General features: G+C 50.0%; 1 protein-coding gene across 5 annotated transcripts in view; it reads right to left on the bottom strand.

Annotated features, from left to right (window-relative positions):
* The window catches only part of Smarca4 (SWI/SNF related, matrix associated, actin dependent regulator of chromatin, subfamily a, member 4), a 97,780-nt gene that overhangs the window by 21,189 nt on the left and 57,815 nt on the right, over nt 1–18,776 (bottom strand). For 3 of the 5 annotated variants that reach the window (XM_051156037.1, XM_051156035.1, XM_051156036.1), the window contains exons 17-29: nt 18,569–18,635; nt 17,521–17,631; nt 15,988–16,230; nt 14,074–14,187; nt 13,440–13,547; nt 12,503–12,589; nt 11,033–11,079; nt 9,681–9,847; nt 7,761–7,924; nt 5,304–5,531; nt 4,933–5,031; nt 4,584–4,661; nt 3,579–3,797 (exon numbers count right to left, since the gene is read on the bottom strand). In XM_051156037.1, coding sequence (XP_051011994.1) covers nt 3,579–3,797; nt 4,584–4,661; nt 4,933–5,031; nt 5,304–5,531; nt 7,761–7,924; nt 9,681–9,847; nt 11,033–11,079; nt 12,503–12,589; nt 13,440–13,547; nt 14,074–14,187; nt 15,988–16,230; nt 17,521–17,631; nt 18,569–18,635 — 1,732 coding nt within the window. The remainder of the gene's footprint in view (nt 1–3,578; nt 3,798–4,583; nt 4,662–4,932; nt 5,032–5,303; nt 5,532–7,760; nt 7,925–9,680; nt 9,848–11,032; nt 11,080–12,502; nt 12,590–13,439; nt 13,548–14,073; nt 14,188–15,987; nt 16,231–17,520; nt 17,632–18,568; nt 18,636–18,776) is intronic. The other 2 variants (XM_051156039.1, XM_051156038.1) reach the window with 1 other exon arrangement.

Here is an 18,776-nt window from a genome sequence, read left to right as displayed (position 1 = left end):
GCCAGAGATGGTGAGCTTCCACATGGGTCCTAGGAATTGAACCCAGGTCCTCTGCAACAACAAGTGCTCTTAACCATTGAGCCAACTCTCCAGCCCCAGAAGTGTTCTTTTCTTAAAAGAAGTAAAACTACAAAACTCTCAAAACAAAAGGCAAAAGCCAGGCCTGGTGGTACACACTGATAATCCCAGCACTTGAGAGACTGAGGCAGGAGGATCACCGTGAGTATGAGGACTCATGGAGTATATAACAACACCTAGGCCAGCTGGGGATGAAACAGGAGATTCTATCCCACAAAGGATAAGGAAAAACCGAACCGAAAACAAGGATAAATCTTTGTTACCTTGAATTTGGCAAACTTAAAATATACACGAAAGCATAAACAAGAAGGGTAAATAGCACCAGCAAGATGGCTCACAAGCGCTTGCCTCCAAACCCCAGATCACGTGATGGAAGAGAACAGACTCCTGTAAGTCCTGTCTTCCATAAGTGCCATGGCATGTGTGTGCCTGCACTTACACCATATACATACGCACAATAATAACAATAATAACTTAAAAACATTCATGATTCCAAGGATATCAAGAAGGTAAAAGGAAAAGGGCAGGAGAGACGGCACAGGGCTAAGAGCTTATACTGTTTTTGCAGAGAATCCGAGTTTAATTCCTAGCACCATGTCAGGTGGCTCACAATCTCCATCTCCTCCCCTGCAGTCCTATCTTCAGGGGATCAGATTCCCTCTTCTAGGCTCAATGGTTTCTGAGCGTGTACAAACACACACAAATAAAAACGAAATGAATATTAAGAAGAATGAAAAGGAGATGAAAAAGAAACAGAGAAGAGGAATCAATTGCTAGGTGTATCTATGACAAGAGACTTAAAGACCTATTAGGAGCCGGGCATGGAGGTGCATGCCTTCAATCCTAGCACTTGGGAGGCGGAGGCAGGTGGATCTCTGTAAGTGCAAGGCCAGCCTGTTCTACAAACCAAGTTGAGTACAGTCAAGGCTACACAGGGAAACCCTGTCTCGAAAAACAAAAAACACAAAGCAAACAAAAGACCTATTGGGGCTGGAGGAACTGATTTTTGTCCCCAGGATCCACACAGTAAAAGGTCAGACTTGCCCGATATCAAGTTGCCCTTTACCCTCCACACATGCCGTGGCTTGGGTGGACCCCTCCCTAACACCACATACACAAATGCACATACACACACTTCAAATAAACAAACAGAAACATAAAGAGAAAGAGTAGGCACTGCTGTGTATGCCTATAATTCCAGCTACTCAGGAGGTAGAAGCAGGAGGATTTTTTGAGCCATGATTTGGAAATTAGAATGGGCAACATGGTAAGAATATTTTCTCAGAGGGGCAAGAGACACGAATAAATAGATAAGCTTCTCTAGAAGATACAGGCATGGGCAAGAAGCATACAAAACATTCAACCAAGGCAAGAGATAACAGGTGTTAGTGAGAATGTGGCAAAACTGAGAGCTGGCACTTGTGTGACTGGCCATTTGTTCTATTGATACTATTCCCAGGTACACCCAAGTGACGGCAAGACAGGGTTGGGGAGATGGCTCAGAGGGTAAGGGCACTATCTGCTCTTCCAAAGGTCCTGAGTTCAATTCCCAGCAACTACATGGTTGCTCATAACCATTTACAATGAGATCTGGTGCCCTCTTCTGGCATGCAGGCCTTGCATGCAGGCAGAGCACTAGTATGCATAATAAACAAACAAACAAACAAACACATCTTTAAAACAAAAAAAGAGACACACACACATACACAAAGACAGGCACACCACGTATCATCCAAACAGTCCCTCAAAGCAAGCAAGCCAAACATTCATCAACTGGGTGATGGGTAATACAAGGCACTCTGCACAATGGAGCACTACCCAGCCTGCACAGGATACAGCAATAAAGTGCTATGCTCATAACAGTTACATAATTTGAAGGGCAGCATGGTGCTTGCCTGTAAGAGGAGCACTTGGTAGGGTGGGGAAGACACAGGAAGATGAGTGCAAGGCCAGCCCGGGCTACACAGAACACCAAAGTACATCCATCGGTCCATTATAAATATGTTAAGCAGTGCTCATTGGCAGCACACTAAGACTGGAATAGAGAAGGCTAGTATGGCCCCTGCCAAAGATAACACAAATATTTCAAGTTTCCATGTTTAAAAACAAAAAAACCCACCAAGTGCACTGTGCTTGCCATGGCGAGGCAAACAAAGGAAAGGAATGAAGCAAGCAGAAAGCGCGGGGCTTTCTGAGATGATGCGGCCTCTCTAATGCTAACAGGAATACTGCCTAACTCTAGCAACGACCATCGAAAGGTGCAACATGTGGCCCATAAATCAAAAATCTGTGCACAAAACTTAGCAGTTGCATGGGCAGCAGTGGTGCACTCCTTTCATCCCAGCACTCGGGAGGCAGAGGCAGGCGGATCTCTGAGCTCAAGGCCAGCCTGGTCTACAGAGGGAGTTCCAGGACAGTCAGGGTTGCAGAAGAGAAACCCTGACTTGAAAGGAAAAAAATCTCCCACCAATCCTCATCCAAAAAACCCAAAACAAAACCCACAACTCAAAAACAGAAACACCTCCCCCAAATTTAGCAGATGTCCTGACTTCAATTTAAAGCCTCCTAGTGCTATGTGCAAATGTGAAATGGATGACAACTCCTTTAGGAGTGTTGGCATTACTACAGAAAGGATCATCTTCCTGGGGTCCCTGTCCTAGTTTTGGAGGATTCTGAGGAGTGGATAAGCCCTCCCAAGGTTTGTTTGGCTTCTTGGCAGGTTCTTTTCTTTGACAAGGCCTTGCTATGTAACCCAGGTTGTCCTTCAACTCTTGGTAATCCTCTTGCCTCAAGCTCAGGATTATAGGCCCGAGCCACTACACTGCTTCCCTGGCATGCTCTCTGGATGAGGCTCTTCTGAGCTCCCAGGAGGACCCAGAGCTGCCTGGGCACACAGCAGAGCAACATGGATCACCCATGGACTGCCACCTCCCTCCTCCTAAGAGCTGCTCTGGGCTGTGCTCACAACATGTCCTCAGGGCTAGACTGTGAGTCACTAACACCAGTGCTGGCCTTGATAGCAGACACTGCTCTGCTATGACCTCACTCATCATCTGCAGCTATTGCTTGGTTGGACAACTACTATGTATCAAATACTGCGGTCCTCCCATCTGTGTGCCTGGGGCAGTCAGCTCAGCAGCAGGCAAGGATTGAAATCTCAACCTTCTCCACAGCCAGCCTAGGAGCCCAGCTGCTGGCCACCTCCAGGGTAACTTGCTATTCATTTATTGGGGTCTCTCATCAGTCAACCTCATAGAGAGGTGAGTATCCATACTTAGAGAGCCCACAAGAGCTGGTAGCAAGCTAGCTGATGCAGGGTGACAGCATGGCTCCTTGTGGCACCTATACAGGAAGTCCCTAGGTGCTACTGGAAACCATGCAGTGGTCAATGCAGCCAACAATGTAGGAAGGTGTCAGCTTGGGATGACCCAAGAAGGTCGGCCTTTGCTCCCAGCCCTGCCTGGCATGGCCTGCGGCGCACAGCCCTCTCAGGCATGTACCTTGAGCCACTGTTTCTCTGTCAGTGAGTCGCTGTAGTCCACCTCCTTGCGGTGGCGGGAACCACGGCCGAACATCTTCTCCTCTTCTTCTTCACATGTCAGTCGCTCCACCTCAGCATCGTCCTTGATGATCCAGGATGGGAGCTCATCTTCTTCCATCAGGCGTGGCTTCCGCTTAGGGTTGCGGGCCTCTTCACGCCGGCGGTCCAAGTCCATGCGCTAAGATGTAGGGTGGTGGGCAGAGAGCAGAAAGAGTCAGCACAGTAGTAACAGCCCCTGGAGTGGGCCTCACAGGGACCAGCTCACTCACAGCCTGTGGGGAGGGACACTAGGTGCTGAAGAATTAGCCAACAGTGCTTCATTTGGGGACTGCCTTGGTCTGGCTGCTACAGCAGATCTTGGTTCTAACCAAGTCAGATCAGGTTCTAACTTGGATTCCTTTTTTTTTCTCTCTCAAAGATTTATTTATTATGTACACAGTGTTCAGCCTATATGAATGCCTGCAGGCCAGAAGAGGGCACCAGATCCCATTTTAGATGGTTATTAGCCACCATGTGGTTGCTGGAAATTGAACTCAGGATCTTTGGAAGGGCAACCAGTGCTCTTAACCTCTGAGCCATCTCTCCAGCCCCTTGGATTACAAGTACGTCCACAGCATGGCCTTGGAGGAAGACACAGGACTACTGAATTCGGACAGCACTGAAAGAATTCCATCTAAACTTCATACAAGCACTTAGTAACATGGGGAAATCTATGGCCCTAGACAGCCACTCTGTCCTGCAATGTCCGCTCAAGTTCTTTATAAAGGGGGGAGCCTTGTGCAAGCAGCCTACAGAATCCAAGGGTCACATACAGAAATGGCAGTGGGTGTCCCTCACTATCCCTCTAACACGAGGGTCAGCTGAAGGCATAAGGAAGCCACGTGAGGAGGAACGGCAGTTCCAACAGCCACGGGGACCCCGGCTATCATCACTCAGTCTGTGTGGTCCCAGTCCAGGTGCTCACCATGAAGAGGTCAAACTCCTCTTCATGCCGGGCGATCATCTGGTTGACAGTCTCATCATCAGGCACCTCATCTTCCTCCTACAAGATTGCAAAGCTTTAGTCTGACTGTGGTGGGGCCGGGCTGGGTGGTGGCCAGGCTCGGAGGCGAGCGGTGGCATCCGTCCGTCCGTAGGAGATGAGCTGATGAGCTGGAGATCCCAGGCTGGCTGCGGTGGAGGAGCCCACGCGTCAGCAAGAGGCACACATACACACACGCACTCGCACGCTCGGTGGGGTCAGGCCCTTGCTGGCCAGTCTCAGCAGGAAGCCGAGAATTGAGTGGGCGTGGAGACTGAACTACCCCTCTCACCTTTAGAGGTGGCTCCTCCAAGTCGGGGTTGACGCCCGCTGGCGGAGGGGCAGTGTGGGCGAAGCTGGCACTGCCGCTGCCCGTGCTGCAGTGTCTGCTCTGTGGATAAACACAGGACTTCAGTCTCCAGAGCTGTCAATGCGGCATATGTCACCAGCAGATTCGAAAAAAACCCACTTCAAAGGGAAAGCAAGTGCGCATCCTCTTTCTGCTCAGCCCACACTCCCTTTACTCCAAAGGGACGCAAAAAATAAAAATAAAAAACCAAAAAACCAAAAACAAAAAACAAGAGTGCAAAAAAGGTACAAAACGGAAAACGAAAGCCTCATGCATCCACCACTCACGCTGGGCCACACTGGCCCCATGCTCACCTCGTCCTGCTCCTCATGCTCCAGGATGGCCTGCAGGAAGGCACGCCGCTCGTGGCTGGATGACTTCTGGTCAAACATGCCTGCCTGGATCACCTTCTGGTCCACATTGAGCTTGTATTTGGCAGCAGCCAGAATCTTCTCCTCCACACTGTTGACGGTGCACAAGCGGAGCACACGCACCTCATTCTGCTGCCCAATGCGATGGGCACGATCCTGAGCTTGCAGGTCCTTGGGAGAGTAGGCGGGTCAGTCTGGTGAATTCTAGACATAGTGACTAACCCTGGCCTGAGGCATCATGAGCCAGGAACCCAATAATGGGACCTGTCCCTAGGGGCATGGAGGGGCCACAGCAGCTGTCTACTTTCCTAGGACCCAGCAAATACTCTTTCCCCGCACCCTGCAAAAACATTCCATTAAGTCTAAGTTTAAGGGTGTGTGTGCATGCATGTACATATAATGTACCCACCGAGCACAGAGGAGGGTACCAGAGAACCCTGAGTTGGAGATGCTGTGAGGCACCTGACACAGATGCTGGGAACAAAACTCAGGTGCTCTGGAAGTATATGCTCCTAAGTGCTAAGCCACCTCTCAAGGTCCTGGATTTTTTTTTTTTTTTTTGGATGTTAACTCCTAGGGCAACACTCTGAGCAACCCTTGTCATAGCTCCACAGCATGGCCCTGTCACATCTGTGGGCTCTGGCACTTCTGGGCTATCTGGGCCTGAGCCAAACTGTTATGAGCCTCAAATCTTATTATGCTGATTCGATACACAGGGCCTTTGCTCTCTCAGTACAGACTGAGTAGATGGGTGTGAGGAGGACAGTATAGGGACTAGGGTATTCAGCTCCTGACAGTGTGGCGGTCAGGCTGCCAATATTATTTCTGTCATTTCTAGAGAGTGAGACTGCCTGAAATTGTCTTAGGGCCAGGAGCTCTGAGGGCAGGTTGAATGTCCATAATGTTCCTCAATCTGAGACTCATGCTTGATCATAAGAACAGAAGGGAATTGTTTGACAGCTGGCCCTCAGGTACAACAGGGTGCTTGCTGACAAGGGTGGCACTGGTGATGAGGCCCTGGCAGGCCTACAGTTGTCTGCCTGACTACTGTTATTACTGTTATTAGGAAATGGCCCATCTGTAGCATATTGGCAGAAACTACACTGACACTCATCCCAGGAATGACAGATTGACCGCCTAGGCCATTTATCCATCAAATGGGTAATTTCTACTAGGTCTGCCAGGCTGGGGTAGGGACATGTCAGAGATTATCAGTGTGAGTGGTCAGCTACACACAAAGCGGCCAGCACCCAAATACAATGCCTCATTACTGTGGCAACCATTTGTTTTCAGAGCTGATCTGACTAGAGCAGTGGTTCTCAACCTTCCCAATGCTGCAGCCCTTTAATACAGTTCCTCATGTTGTGGTGACCGCCAACCATAAGATTACTTTTGTTGCTACTTCGTAATTGTGACTTCTCTACTGTTATGAATCGTCATGCAGATATTTGTACTTTCTGGTTATCTTAGATGATCCCCAAAGAGGTCCTGACCCACAGGTTGAGAACTGCTGGACTAGAGGGTTCTTGTAAAAGCTTCTCAAGAGGGACAAAGTTCCCTTGGGGCTAATGGTCACTGAATAAATAATAAAAAAAAAATAGACACCTGCCCACGAGGTAGAGGGAAAATGTCTTGGAGCTGCCAGATTCTGTGACACCATGCAGCAGAGGCCGCAAATAGCTTTCTTTACACGTGTCCTCTGAATGGCTAAATGGAACAGGAGCGTACCAGTACACAACAACTGCATCACCAGTGTGTGTGCCTGGCGGGTGCAGCATGATAATGGGAGGAGAGACACCAGTTCACCCCATATGTGCATGTGCATTACAGACTAAACCAACACGGTATACCTGATGAGGAGAGAGGGCAAATTTGCTACTCATCTTCTAACTGTTAAATGTACAAATCAGTACACCCTGACATCTTCTGGCAGGGGGCTTCATGGCAATGTGTTTAAGGAAGAGGAAGAGGTAACAGAGCACAGAGCCTGCCCAGATCCGGCTTTACTAAGTGTGACTGTGTGGGCTTCAGGACAGGGCCATGACAAGTAATCACTATTACTATACACTAGCATGGTTCCTACTTTTTTCTCAGCTATATAATCCAAGAACTGTGTAGTTACTGTAATGTTAAGGATGAAGCCGGTAGCCTTATGTAGGCCAGACAAGGGCCCTGTCCCTCAGCTGGGTACTACCCGTATGTACCTAGGAATAAAATATGATCGCTGGAGGGTGTAAGGTTACTTCCCCTTTGAAAAGCAGGAGGGAAACCTGCATGGTTGCTCCTGGACCACTGTGGACCAGTGAATGTACTTTCCACGGCTCCAGGCTAGGAAGAGCATCCAGGAGGTAGTGGGCACTAAGGCAGGAGCTATCCCCTCTCCTCTGCCAGTGCCTTTACCTGATGGGGATTCCAGTCACTGTCAAAGATGATCACAGTGTCAGCTGACTGCAGGTTGAGGCCCAGCCCCCCAGCACGGGTACTGAGCAGGAAAATGAAGTACTCAGAGCCAGGCTCATTAAAGGTTTTCAACAGCATGCCCCGGTCTTCTGCTTTTGTGGTTCCTGATAGGCACAGGAGAAGAGGGTCAGGAGGGTGACCTCAGGTGGGAGATCCAAAGGAGCTTATGCCAGGGCATCAGAGATGGTGTTGCAGGGCATGAGAACTACAGCTATCAGCTGTCCTCTACAGAGTATAAGGGACAATCAGAAGGGACTTGGAGGTGTAGCATGCTGTTACTGAATGCCACCATTAAAAATGGGGGGAGGGCACAACCAGCTGTGCCCTGTATGACATAAGCCACTGGAAGAGGAAGATGACGGCAGGCTCCTGGGTTGTCATCTCCAGGTATAATGCCTCCTGACTCTTGTTCACTCTGCCCTGGATGAGGATGGATACCATGTGGCTGACAAGGGTGATGCTGTAACCTGACAAGGTACATAGTACCTCAGCATTAGTGGCTTAGTGTGGTGGGATGAGCTACTAGCCACAGAGCAGGCATTCACTCTTGACCCTCCTGCAGTAGGTTGGATGGCTTAGAGAAAAATCCACGCATAAAAGCTGTGCCCACTGCAGTCTTCCTTGGGCTTCTAGCTCACTGAGGACTAATAGGCTTGCATATCTCATACTTGCCACTCAGGGCAGAAAGTACCCTGCCTTGTGACATTTCATCATGTTCCTGACCGTCCCCTGCTTCTTGAGCAGCTAGGCAGGCTTCCAGTGGCCTTACCACCACATGCATGTCACAGCTGAGATCCAACAAATAAAAGTCCTCAGCCTCCTTTTTGGGTGGACAGGAACCAGCAGAAAGAAGGACCTGGTGCTCATAAGGGCAAGAGGGGGCAGGGGAAGAGGCCCAGCTACCTGGCCATCAGTAGTGTCTGGCCAGCATTGAGATGTGTGAACACATAATAGGATGCTGGCTTAGCAAAGGTGGTTCTGGAGCATTCTAAGGAGGCGCTGGGGTCAGACGGGTGAGTAGGAGTTTTGGTCAGCAAGTTACAGACTACACAAATGGGACAAAAAGATGGCATAATCAAGCCCAGGTTGGTAGACTCTGAAACCATCTCTCTTTACGAGACAGTTTAAAAGGTCCAGGGGAAAGGGAGAGGAGGCATGAGGAGGGCAGAGGTCTAGAGCATGCCATCCTAGCTCCTGAGCCCAATAAAGGCTCTGCAAGGAAAACAGAAAGCTGCTAAGTCTTGTTGGCTGTGAGGTCCCCAAATCTATCTTCCCAGAATGACAGTGTGGGGAACTAACTTCAGGGCCTCCCAGACTATGTGCTCTGTTAACAATAGGAGCCTCTTCTTCCCTGAGCAGGGAAGGTGGAAAGACACTCTGTGGCAACTGGTACACAGAGCCTCTTGGGCAGCGCCTAACTTTGCCTGCAAGCAGGCCATGATTCCAATGCAACTGAGCATCACTCAGCTGTGGGCCAGGCCTGTGAGAGGCCACGCAGAACAGTTCCGGGAAAGGCAGCTGGCCTGGAGTTGGATGAAAGCTGGTGTCTCTGTTGCCAACACTGAGCAGTAGTACAGCCAGCCTATCTAAGGATGAGGCCAAGAGCATGCACCTGGGTGCAGTTCTGCTGGAGCCAGAGAACTCTCAAGGCTCCATTTTAGCAGTGCTCTTCTGTTCACACACATGTGATATGACACAGAACCCAGCACTGTAGTGAAGATTCCAGCAAACAGGAGACTAACGCCTTCAGGCCTTTCTCCCTGTTCCAAGCAGCTAGGATGTTGTCAGACTCAGTGCATATACACTTGACTTCAAGCAGGTCAGGGATGAATCTCTCAAGAAAAACTGTCTTCCACTCACCATCAAGCCTGAGGTATTTGAAGCCACGGTATGCAAAGTAGTCTTCCATGATGGTCATGAGGGAGGTCATCTGGCAGAAGAGTAGCACTTTATGGTTCGTTGCACGGAGTTTGGGTAGAATTCTATCAAGAAGCTCAAATTTCCCTGAGGCACGGTACAGATCCAGTCTAGGGCATGGAGGAAGAGGACAGAATGCTCAGACACTCCCCTGTGTGCTCATGGAGGAGATATGTACTGCTTCCAGGCTGCCTGGCTGACTCAAGAAGTGGCTTCTCAAGCAGACCCACTCACAGCTACAGCTAATCTCAGGTCACTCTTAGGGTACATTACCAGCGATCACATATGTACATGTCACTTCAGCAGGTCACAAGGAGAATAAAGTGAGTGCGATTGAACATGATGCCTAGTGGGCTAGGGAGTTGGCTCAGGACTAAAGCATTTGTCCTGTAAGCCTCCTGACCTGCGTTCAGTCCCTAGAACCTATGTAAAGGGAGAAAGAGAGAAATGGCTCACAGAGGAACAATGCCGAGAAGGTGGGTCTGCCACCATCTGGTTAGAACAGCTCACACTAGGAAGTGGACTCTAGCCTAGAGAATCCAGGATTCTCTCATTTCCTCTCACTTTAGACATGTGGAAACAGGCTGTGTGGCAGGGGCAGTGGGACAGAGCAGGAATCTGAGATGCACTAAAAGCCATGTGACATAAATACATACAGGTCCACAGGGCTTTCTGAAGCTAAGCCTGGTGGTGCACACCTGTAATCCTAGCCACAGCAGAAAAGCGTAAGACCAAAACCAGTACAGAGGCCCTACCTCAAAATCAAGGGGGCTGGCATGCACATAATAGTGAAGCACTTGCCAAGTATGGTGGGGCCCTGGGCCCAATTCCAAACACAGCAGAAAGCACCACTGCCCTCTTAATCACATGAGGGCCTGAAAATATGTCCCGACCTCAAGAATGTCTGCGAAAAGGTTCTTGTGATATTCTAGAGCTGGCATACGAGGCCAACACCATGGACTTATAGAAGTGTGGTCTGGAACTTATAGAAGTGTGTGATCTATAGGTATCACACACCTATGGTCCTAGCGCTTGGAAGGCTGAGGAAGAAGGACTCCAACGCTTTCAGGAGGGAGATGATTAGCCATCCTGGGCTACACAGTTATATAAAAGCCTAGCCCACACATTGAGACCATGTCCCAACAACCCAAAGGAAAGAAGTGGAGCCTGTGCTTGAAGCTGTAGGCAATGTGCTTACTAGACAAATATTAACCACAGCAACAAAGCCACTGAACAAGATTATAAACCCCTCCTGGCAGGCTGCTGCCCATGCCCAGAACTGGGAAGCTTCTCACCCTTGCACGATGCCGCCGGTGAACCCCAAATGCTCAGAAAAGGACTCCTGCAATAGGACAAGAGATGGATCAGTGCCAAGGCAGGAAGGGGCTGCTCAGTCAAGCCCATGGTCCAGGTTGCTACTGCAGAGGACTGAGAATTCACACTTAGGTCAGCTGTGACCTGCAGCAACACAGAGCCTAGATATGGGTGTTGAACTTGGCCTCAGTGCACCAATGACAACCCTTGTGTTTTTCCTGGGAAGCATGAGAAGAAGGCTATGTGATACTTAGGCACCAATGTGAGCACCTCAGACCACCCTGAATGCAACTCCAAGGCAGCAAGAGGTCTAGAGTGTCTGGAGTGACCCAGAATACTGTGCACTGACAATAGAGACTTGCGCGCTTCTCAGGAGCGAGAGCCCAAGTGCTCCAAAAACACAGCTACTCATGATGACTGTGGGCCGTGGCCACAGACTTGACTAATGTCCATGGCAGCTCTTTACAACCTGGGGGTGGAAAGCCCTGCCAGGGAGATGGGTGATCTCCGAAGTGGGAACATTTCCCAAGGGAGGAATCCCACAACCCACTGAAAACACTTAAGAGAGTCTCCTAATCAAAGAGCTTTAGAGACTGTCATTTTCAGTCCCACGATGGGTTTGCTAAGCACCTGTTGAACGGGGCACACCCAATGCCAGAGCACGTGCTTACAGGCATGGCCCTGGGGTAGATCTCTATCAGTACAGATGTATACACACAAGCTAGGAACCAGCAAAAGGAACACTCAATGGATACAGATGTACACACAATGGCTAGTGAGAATATCTTATGCCTTTTTTTGTTTGGTTGTTTGTTTTGAGACAGGGTTTCTGTCCAGGCTGAGCTAGAACTCGCTGTGTAGACCAGGCTGGCCTTTAACTCAGAGATCCACCTGCCTCTTGCCTCATGAGGGTACCATGTCTGACTGCCTTTCTTGTTTTGTTTGAGACAAGGTCTCTCTACATAGTCCTGGCTGTCCTGGACTCACTTTGTGGACCAGGCTGGCCTTGAACTCACAGTGATCCCCACCTGCCTATGCCTCCCGAGTGCTGAGATTAAAGGCGTGCGCCCAGCCTATTCTTAAGAACTATCCTAAGGACCCAGGAGACAGATGCCTTTGTCCTTCACACCCTGCTGTACAATCTTGACGACTTGAGTTTGGATCCCTGGCACTAGGTAGAAGTCAGGCTTGGTGGCTGATGTGCATGACCCCAGAGCTGTGGAGTGGAGAAAATCAGATCTGTGGAGCTCATCAGACATCTTGTTTATCCAATTAATGAGCTCTAAGTTCAGTGAAAGATATTATCTCAAAACCTAGGTGGAGACTAGTACAGGAAGAGACTTGACACCAACCACTGGCTTCTTCATGCGTATACACATATGCCCACAGACATCAGGGATAAGCAGGCCAGCTCTGCCTCAAAGAGCCAGGTCACTGGGCTGTGGCCTTACCTCAATGTGCTGGAACATGTAGGGATGGTTGCAGATCTTTCGAAGCTGCATGATAGTGTTCATCAGCGTCTTGGTGCCACCTTTGCCCTGCAGAGGCACATGACATAGTCCAAAATGAGGTCCTGCCTTTGGGGCAAGATGGATGTGGCAGGGGATTGGGCAGGGTGGTAGGGAGAAGGGCCCAGAGCAAGATGATGGTTATCTTTGTGACAGGGCCACTGGGAAGGAGAAGGCAGTGCTGTGTGATGACTCTCAGAAGTCCTAAGAGACTACCTGGCACACAGGATAAACGGAAGAAATGTGGCAAACAACTGAAGGCAAGCACAGGCACTCTGTACAGCTACAATGGGAAAGGGAGGGTGATCCGTGCCAGGAAGGGAAGCAAGGAGACAGTACTTCAATGCACAGGTAAGAAAGGGGCTGGAAAATAGCCTGAGAGAACAGCAAAGGCATACTTAAGGCTATGGCTTGGGGGGACTGAAGGGATTGGTGCTTCTCTAGGGAACAAGGCCAAGCCTGCTTAGAGGAGGTGGAGGAGAACACTCTGAGGACTGGCCTGCCCCCTCACTCTTTCCAATGTCAGCATAGCCCTAGTAACACAAGAAGGGCCCAGAAGCCTTGACACTGAGGCAGCTCTTTACTTGCTGGTAAGTGGAGCTCCCCAGTAATATTCCAACTCTGGATCAGTTAGCATGTTAGCATGGATCAGTTGTCATGAGGAAGGCAGTTATCTCAAACAAGGGGAACTTCAGATAGCAGCCTAGTAAGCATCCCCAAAAGACAACCAGCATTATAGCTGTAGCTGTTTGAATGCCTGAGGGCTCGGGCCAGGTGAGGGCTCCTGGGCAGAGTGCTCAATGCTCGGAATCCCATGGAGTTCTTGACCTCCCCTCCCCTCCTTAGACAATCAGGAAGGAAACAGGGACTTGGAACAAACCTTCTTGTCCTTCTCAGAGCCGTCAGTCAACAGCACACCTTTGGCCTGCATGTGACGGTAAAGCACACGCTGCAGGGCTGACATGTCGCATTTGATGACATATTCTACCTGTGGAGCAAAGAGTACTCTCAGGCCACACACTCTCAGACTGAGCAGCCTGTGCCACCAACTGGAGCCTTGTGGCCAGCACTTTCCTTAGCACATGGGATATGAGGGGAGAGCCCTGAAACTAGGGAGATCTGGGATAATGAAAAGCTAGGGGGGATTCTGGGCCAAAATGGGTAAGTTGTTCATATTCTGGAGGGCTCTGCATAGCTTGCCAGAAAATAAAGGATGAGGTGAGCCAGAGAGGCAAGCCAAGTGTGGCTACATGGGGCAGACAGCCCATACCACTGGGAATGCTCAGTAGACCTATCCTGAGCCATGGCCTCTATCTGTGGACAAGAGTCTGGGCAGGGACACAGCAAACATGAATGAGACAGGGCTCAGTTCTGACACCCTGGCCCTGGCTTTGCTGCAGAGGTGTCAGTCACCACTGCAAGCCTGGGGAACCAGGCGAGGGAAAGACCACCCAACCACACCCACCCTGGAAATAGCCCGTTAAGTGGCACCTGCAGCTTCTTCCAACACATACCTTCTCAGGGAGCTGGGCTTCAACTTCTTTTTTGAGTCGCCGTAGCAGGAAGGGCCGCAGTACCTTGTGTAAGCGACGGATGATGAGGATGGTCTCCTCCTCATTCAGGTCCACCTGGGAGCCAGACAGCAAAATCACAATAGTGGAAAATCTGTTGTCTTCCATGTACTTTTATACAATGCCTTAGAGCCAGGTGCCATGCTCGCCCAAGAACACACATGACAGTTGGCTGCTGGGTCTCCCCAAGGAGTTACCAACTTGTTTATAGCATTAGCTGACTGAAGCCAGCCAACTTAGAGGGCTCTATAAGCAAGCCCGACCAGTGCCAAAGGCTGCTCTGACATCAGGGACCACAGCTCCCTCTCTCAGCCTGAGAAACACTGCTTATCTAGGTTGCCACTCTCCAACTAAGACGCTACGTTGCTTAACATTTAAAATGTTTTTCATTTACTTGTCGCAGTTGGCTCTTGATTCCACGCTGTGGTCCTGGGACTCATCAGGATTGGTGGCAAGTGCTTAGTTGCTGAGCTATCTTGTTAGCCAGGGCTCCATTTTTAAAAATTAATTAATTAATTAATTAATTCCATGCAGGGTTTCTCTGTATGTGTAACCTTGGCTGTCTTGAACTTGTTCTGTAGACCAGGCTGGCCTTGAACTCAGAGATCTGCCACCCTCTGCATCACCAAGCCAGGCTCCTAGGGCTCATTTTAAATGAAAACCAGGGGTTGGAGAGATGGCTCAGCCGTTAAAGAGCACTGTCTGCTCTTCCAGAGGTCCGGAGTTCAATTTCCAGCAACCAAATAGTGGCTTACAACCATCTATGGTATGATCTGATGCCCTCTTCTGGACTGCACATGTATGTGCAGGCAGAGCACTGTATACATAATAATAAATAAATAAATATTTGGGAAAAAATAAATGAAAACCAGAAAGGAGAGGCCGGTGCTTTTCTGTTGCTGTCTGGCCACCCATTTTAGAGCTTCAGCCCCATGAGAGAGAAGCACAACTCTGGCTTTGGGAGTGGAGTGGAACCTCAGAGAAGAGCCTCTTTCTTTCCCTCTCACAAGGGCTGCTGCCTCAGCATGCCTCTAGAGAGGAGGGAAACTTGTGGATGTAAGCAAGAGATGCCTTCTAAGGCCTGAGGAGGCCTGGAGGGGAACAAATGGCAGCAGTCATCAGCCTCTGGCTTCTGCCCAGGCTAGTGGTTTAACCTCTTCACAAGGCATATCTTGCCTTCCAAACAATCAACACCAGTGCTGTGGGCTAGAAGTTCAGATAAGGACAAGTCTTCACCAGGAAGACCTGCCCTCCCACTGTATGGACAATGTGGCCGGTGGACTCAGTCCCTACATGTACATCTGTTGAGGGTGTCAGAGCTTCTAGAATTGGAGCTGCCATATAGGTGCTAGGAATTGAACTCACATCCCCTGGAAGAGCCACTGAGCCATCTCCAGCCTCCCTCCACAGATGTCATTTGTTTTTGTTTTTCTTTTGGCTGTCCTGGACTTGCCTTGTAGACCAAGCTGGCCTCGAATTCACAGCAATCTGCCTGCCTCTGCCTCCCAAGTGCTGGGATTAAAGGTATGCACCACCATATCCGGCTTGTTTTTGAGTTCAAGGACAGCCTGGCCAAGACAGCCAAGGCTACACAGAGAAACCTTGTCTTGAAAAACAGAGTTTCACCTGCCTCTGCCTCCGTGGGATTGTTGGGATTACAGGAATGCGCCACTGTGCCCGGCATAGATATCTTAACTAAACCTTCTGAGCTCCCTGGGACCCTCCTTGTGGGTCCCCACTGAGACATCTAGCATCTGCCTTGCTAGGGGCCTGGTGGCTGCTTGCTATGACAGCACGCTGCTGTGTGGCCACTGGGATGGCTCCTTAGCAGCCACTTTCCATCCCAGTTGAGCTCACCTTCTCTCCAGTCATGGCAAAGGGCGCGTTGAACCACTGTTCGAAGGTGCTGCAGCTCTTGAAAATGGTGGGCAGCAGGAAGTTAAGGAGTGCCCAGAGCTCAGGTAGCTTGTTCTGCAGCGGTGTGCCTGTGAGAAGCAGGCGCCGAGGGGCCACGTAGTGTGTGTTAAGGACCTGAGTCAGTTTGCAGTGGTGGTTCTTCATGCGGTGGCCTTCGTCCACTATCATATACTTCCATCGTATCTGCAAGGCGGAGAGGAGGAGGGGAGGGAGGTCATGGGGCTGCCAAGTGACCAGCATGTCTAGGGGAAAGCTACAGACACAGACTCTCCAACACATGAAGTGGAGACACATGGGTGAGAAGCTGAGCCTGGGCTGTGCTGTCAGGGGAACAGAGTAAAATGTTCTCTGGCTTTCCAAACAATGACAGGAAATAGTGCTCAGTATCTAACCCCCCAAAATGGGCGGAGGGAGGTGTTCTAAATGTGGCTTCCAGATAAGGGCAGTGCCTGGCCTTTCCTCCCAGAGTCTGCCAGTGACTCCATGCCCCAAGGACAGGGCTAAGCAATGTGAGACTTCAGGTAGGAATCCCAGGGAAATTCCAGCTAGGTCTCCCATGATCACAACTTCTATCTCTCACAACAAGCCTGTCCAAGGTACTAAGTGAAGATACAGAAGCTCAGCATTTATGTCAATGCGAATCTCTGCCCAGCAAGCAAGGGTGCTTTCAGGGCCTCATGTGTGGCTTGAAGTGGATTTGGTACACTGTAAGGTGGTGCCCTGTGGATAACCTGAATGAAAGGCTGCACTGGGATCTTAGTATACTCACCTGTTAGCCTAGGGACCTGCAGTGTGTGTACACATTACTACTATGTAGGAAAATGCGGCTACGGGGAGAGGACGCCATCCCCAAATGAGCTCCTTAACTAACACTCTCTGTTGGAATAAGGGATCCAGCCCAGCCCCTCAGCTTACATCCCAGTGCAATCTAGGAAAACAGCTTGGGCAGATAAGAGATTGAGTATCTTCATGCCGCTTATAGCTCTCAGTGTCAGACAAGGCTGCAGTGTCCCTGGGCAGGGGCCCCATTCCAGCCCAGCACCCTAAGATACCCCCACCACAGTGCTTACCCACAAGTTACTTCCCCAAGAGTGCACCAGAACCCATAGTCAGTGTTATGGGAGGCCCAATAGGACCACAACGGTAGCCTTGTCTCAGCCTGAGAGGTCACTCAAGAAGGCCAGGAGGCACTGTGAAGAAGTTTCTCTTCATGGAGGTCATACGAGATGGGTGAGCGGCACTTGTCCAGGTCCTATTGGGAATGCTGACCTGAACTAGGGCCCACTCAGGATGCTAAGGGAAGCAGGGCATGGCCTCCCTACACAAGTACACAGCAGCTATGTTCTGCTGTATAAATGCAGATAAAGCACTGAGGGATCACTTGCAAGGAGCTATGACATAGGTATGACATCAGTCATCAGGATTTTGACAGCCTGAGCCCTAGACCTGCTATTCTATGTGAGGACACATTACCTTGGCCAGGATGTGTTTGTCTTTGATGATATACTCATAGGTGGTCAGCAGGACATTGAACTTTCCACTGCGAAGCTGGGGGACGAAAGCTCGCCTGGCCGCTGGAGAGCCCTGCAGAGACAGGGTGCAAACAGGTTTGACTTCTGAATAGTATTCCTGAAGAAGCAAACTGGCTCTTGCCAGAGGCAGCCTATGACAGTGCTGGGCAAGGCTGCTGGCTTGCTCTGACCCTGTCATGTAAAACACCAGTTTCAGGGGAGGAGTGGACATACGACACCCTGGGGAAGTGTGTTGCCTGTACCACCATTAGCCACATTCCTGGTGACTGAGCAAGTCCTCTCTTCATTGGTGAGAAACTTAGGCCCCTCACTTGGAAGCTAAGGCTACGCCTTTATCTGGTAACAGGCACCATCATCACCTTGGTTGGCCTCCTCCCCGTGGCTTGGTCTTTCCTCACTTCTAGTTCCCAGTCTCCTCCATGACACATCAAGCTCTTGCACACAGCAGCGCCCTTACACCACAGGCACAGGATAAAGAGCCTGAGGCAGAAGTAAACAGAGCGATGCATGGGTGGTGCCTTTCTATCTCAGTTCTGATGCCCACACCTGAGGGCTACAGGTCCCTTTCCAGTGCACTGAGCATTTATCAGCTTGGCATGATGCTTGGCATCCAGGACATGCAGCATCATACCATGCCCATGATCTATGTTCATTCTAGCCTCAACAGAAATGAATTTTAAACCAGAGATGAGCTGAAGACAACCCTCCAGGGAACTCACCCACATCTGTTATGTATCCTAATAATATATTGTTGAAACCATGTTCCACAAACGGAGCATTTGAGTTTGACTTTTAAAAAGTGTTTATGTCTCAAAATAAGAAACCCTCCGTTCTGCAGTCCCACTACAACCACATGCGTATCGCCTGAGCACCAGGCCTGGGAGCCCTGTCCGGACACACACCGGCTTCTCTCTTTGTGCTCCTCCACCCTCCTTACTTAAGTGCGTGCCTCCTAACGAGTTGGAGGACACCTCTTCAGCCTGTCATACCTTGTAGGAAACCTTCACCACCGAGGGGGCCCACTTGTCAAATTCATACGCCCAGTTTGACAGCGTCCTGAAGGGAAAGGAAGAGAGAGTCAAGTTCTACTATGCTAGGCAAGAGTGAAGCCAACAGGCCTGGTCTTTAGAACTGCTATAGTAAACTTTGTGTCCCACAGGAGCTTTGTGCACAGGAGTCAGAAGAGGTAGGGATGGC

This window comes from Acomys russatus, chromosome 14 (genome assembly GCF_903995435.1).
Source record: "Acomys russatus chromosome 14, mAcoRus1.1, whole genome shotgun sequence".
NCBI classification, from domain to species: domain Eukaryota; kingdom Metazoa; phylum Chordata; class Mammalia; order Rodentia; family Muridae; genus Acomys; species Acomys russatus.
Note: the sequence above shows the minus strand (reverse complement) of the source record. Positions and strands in the feature narration are given on the sequence as shown.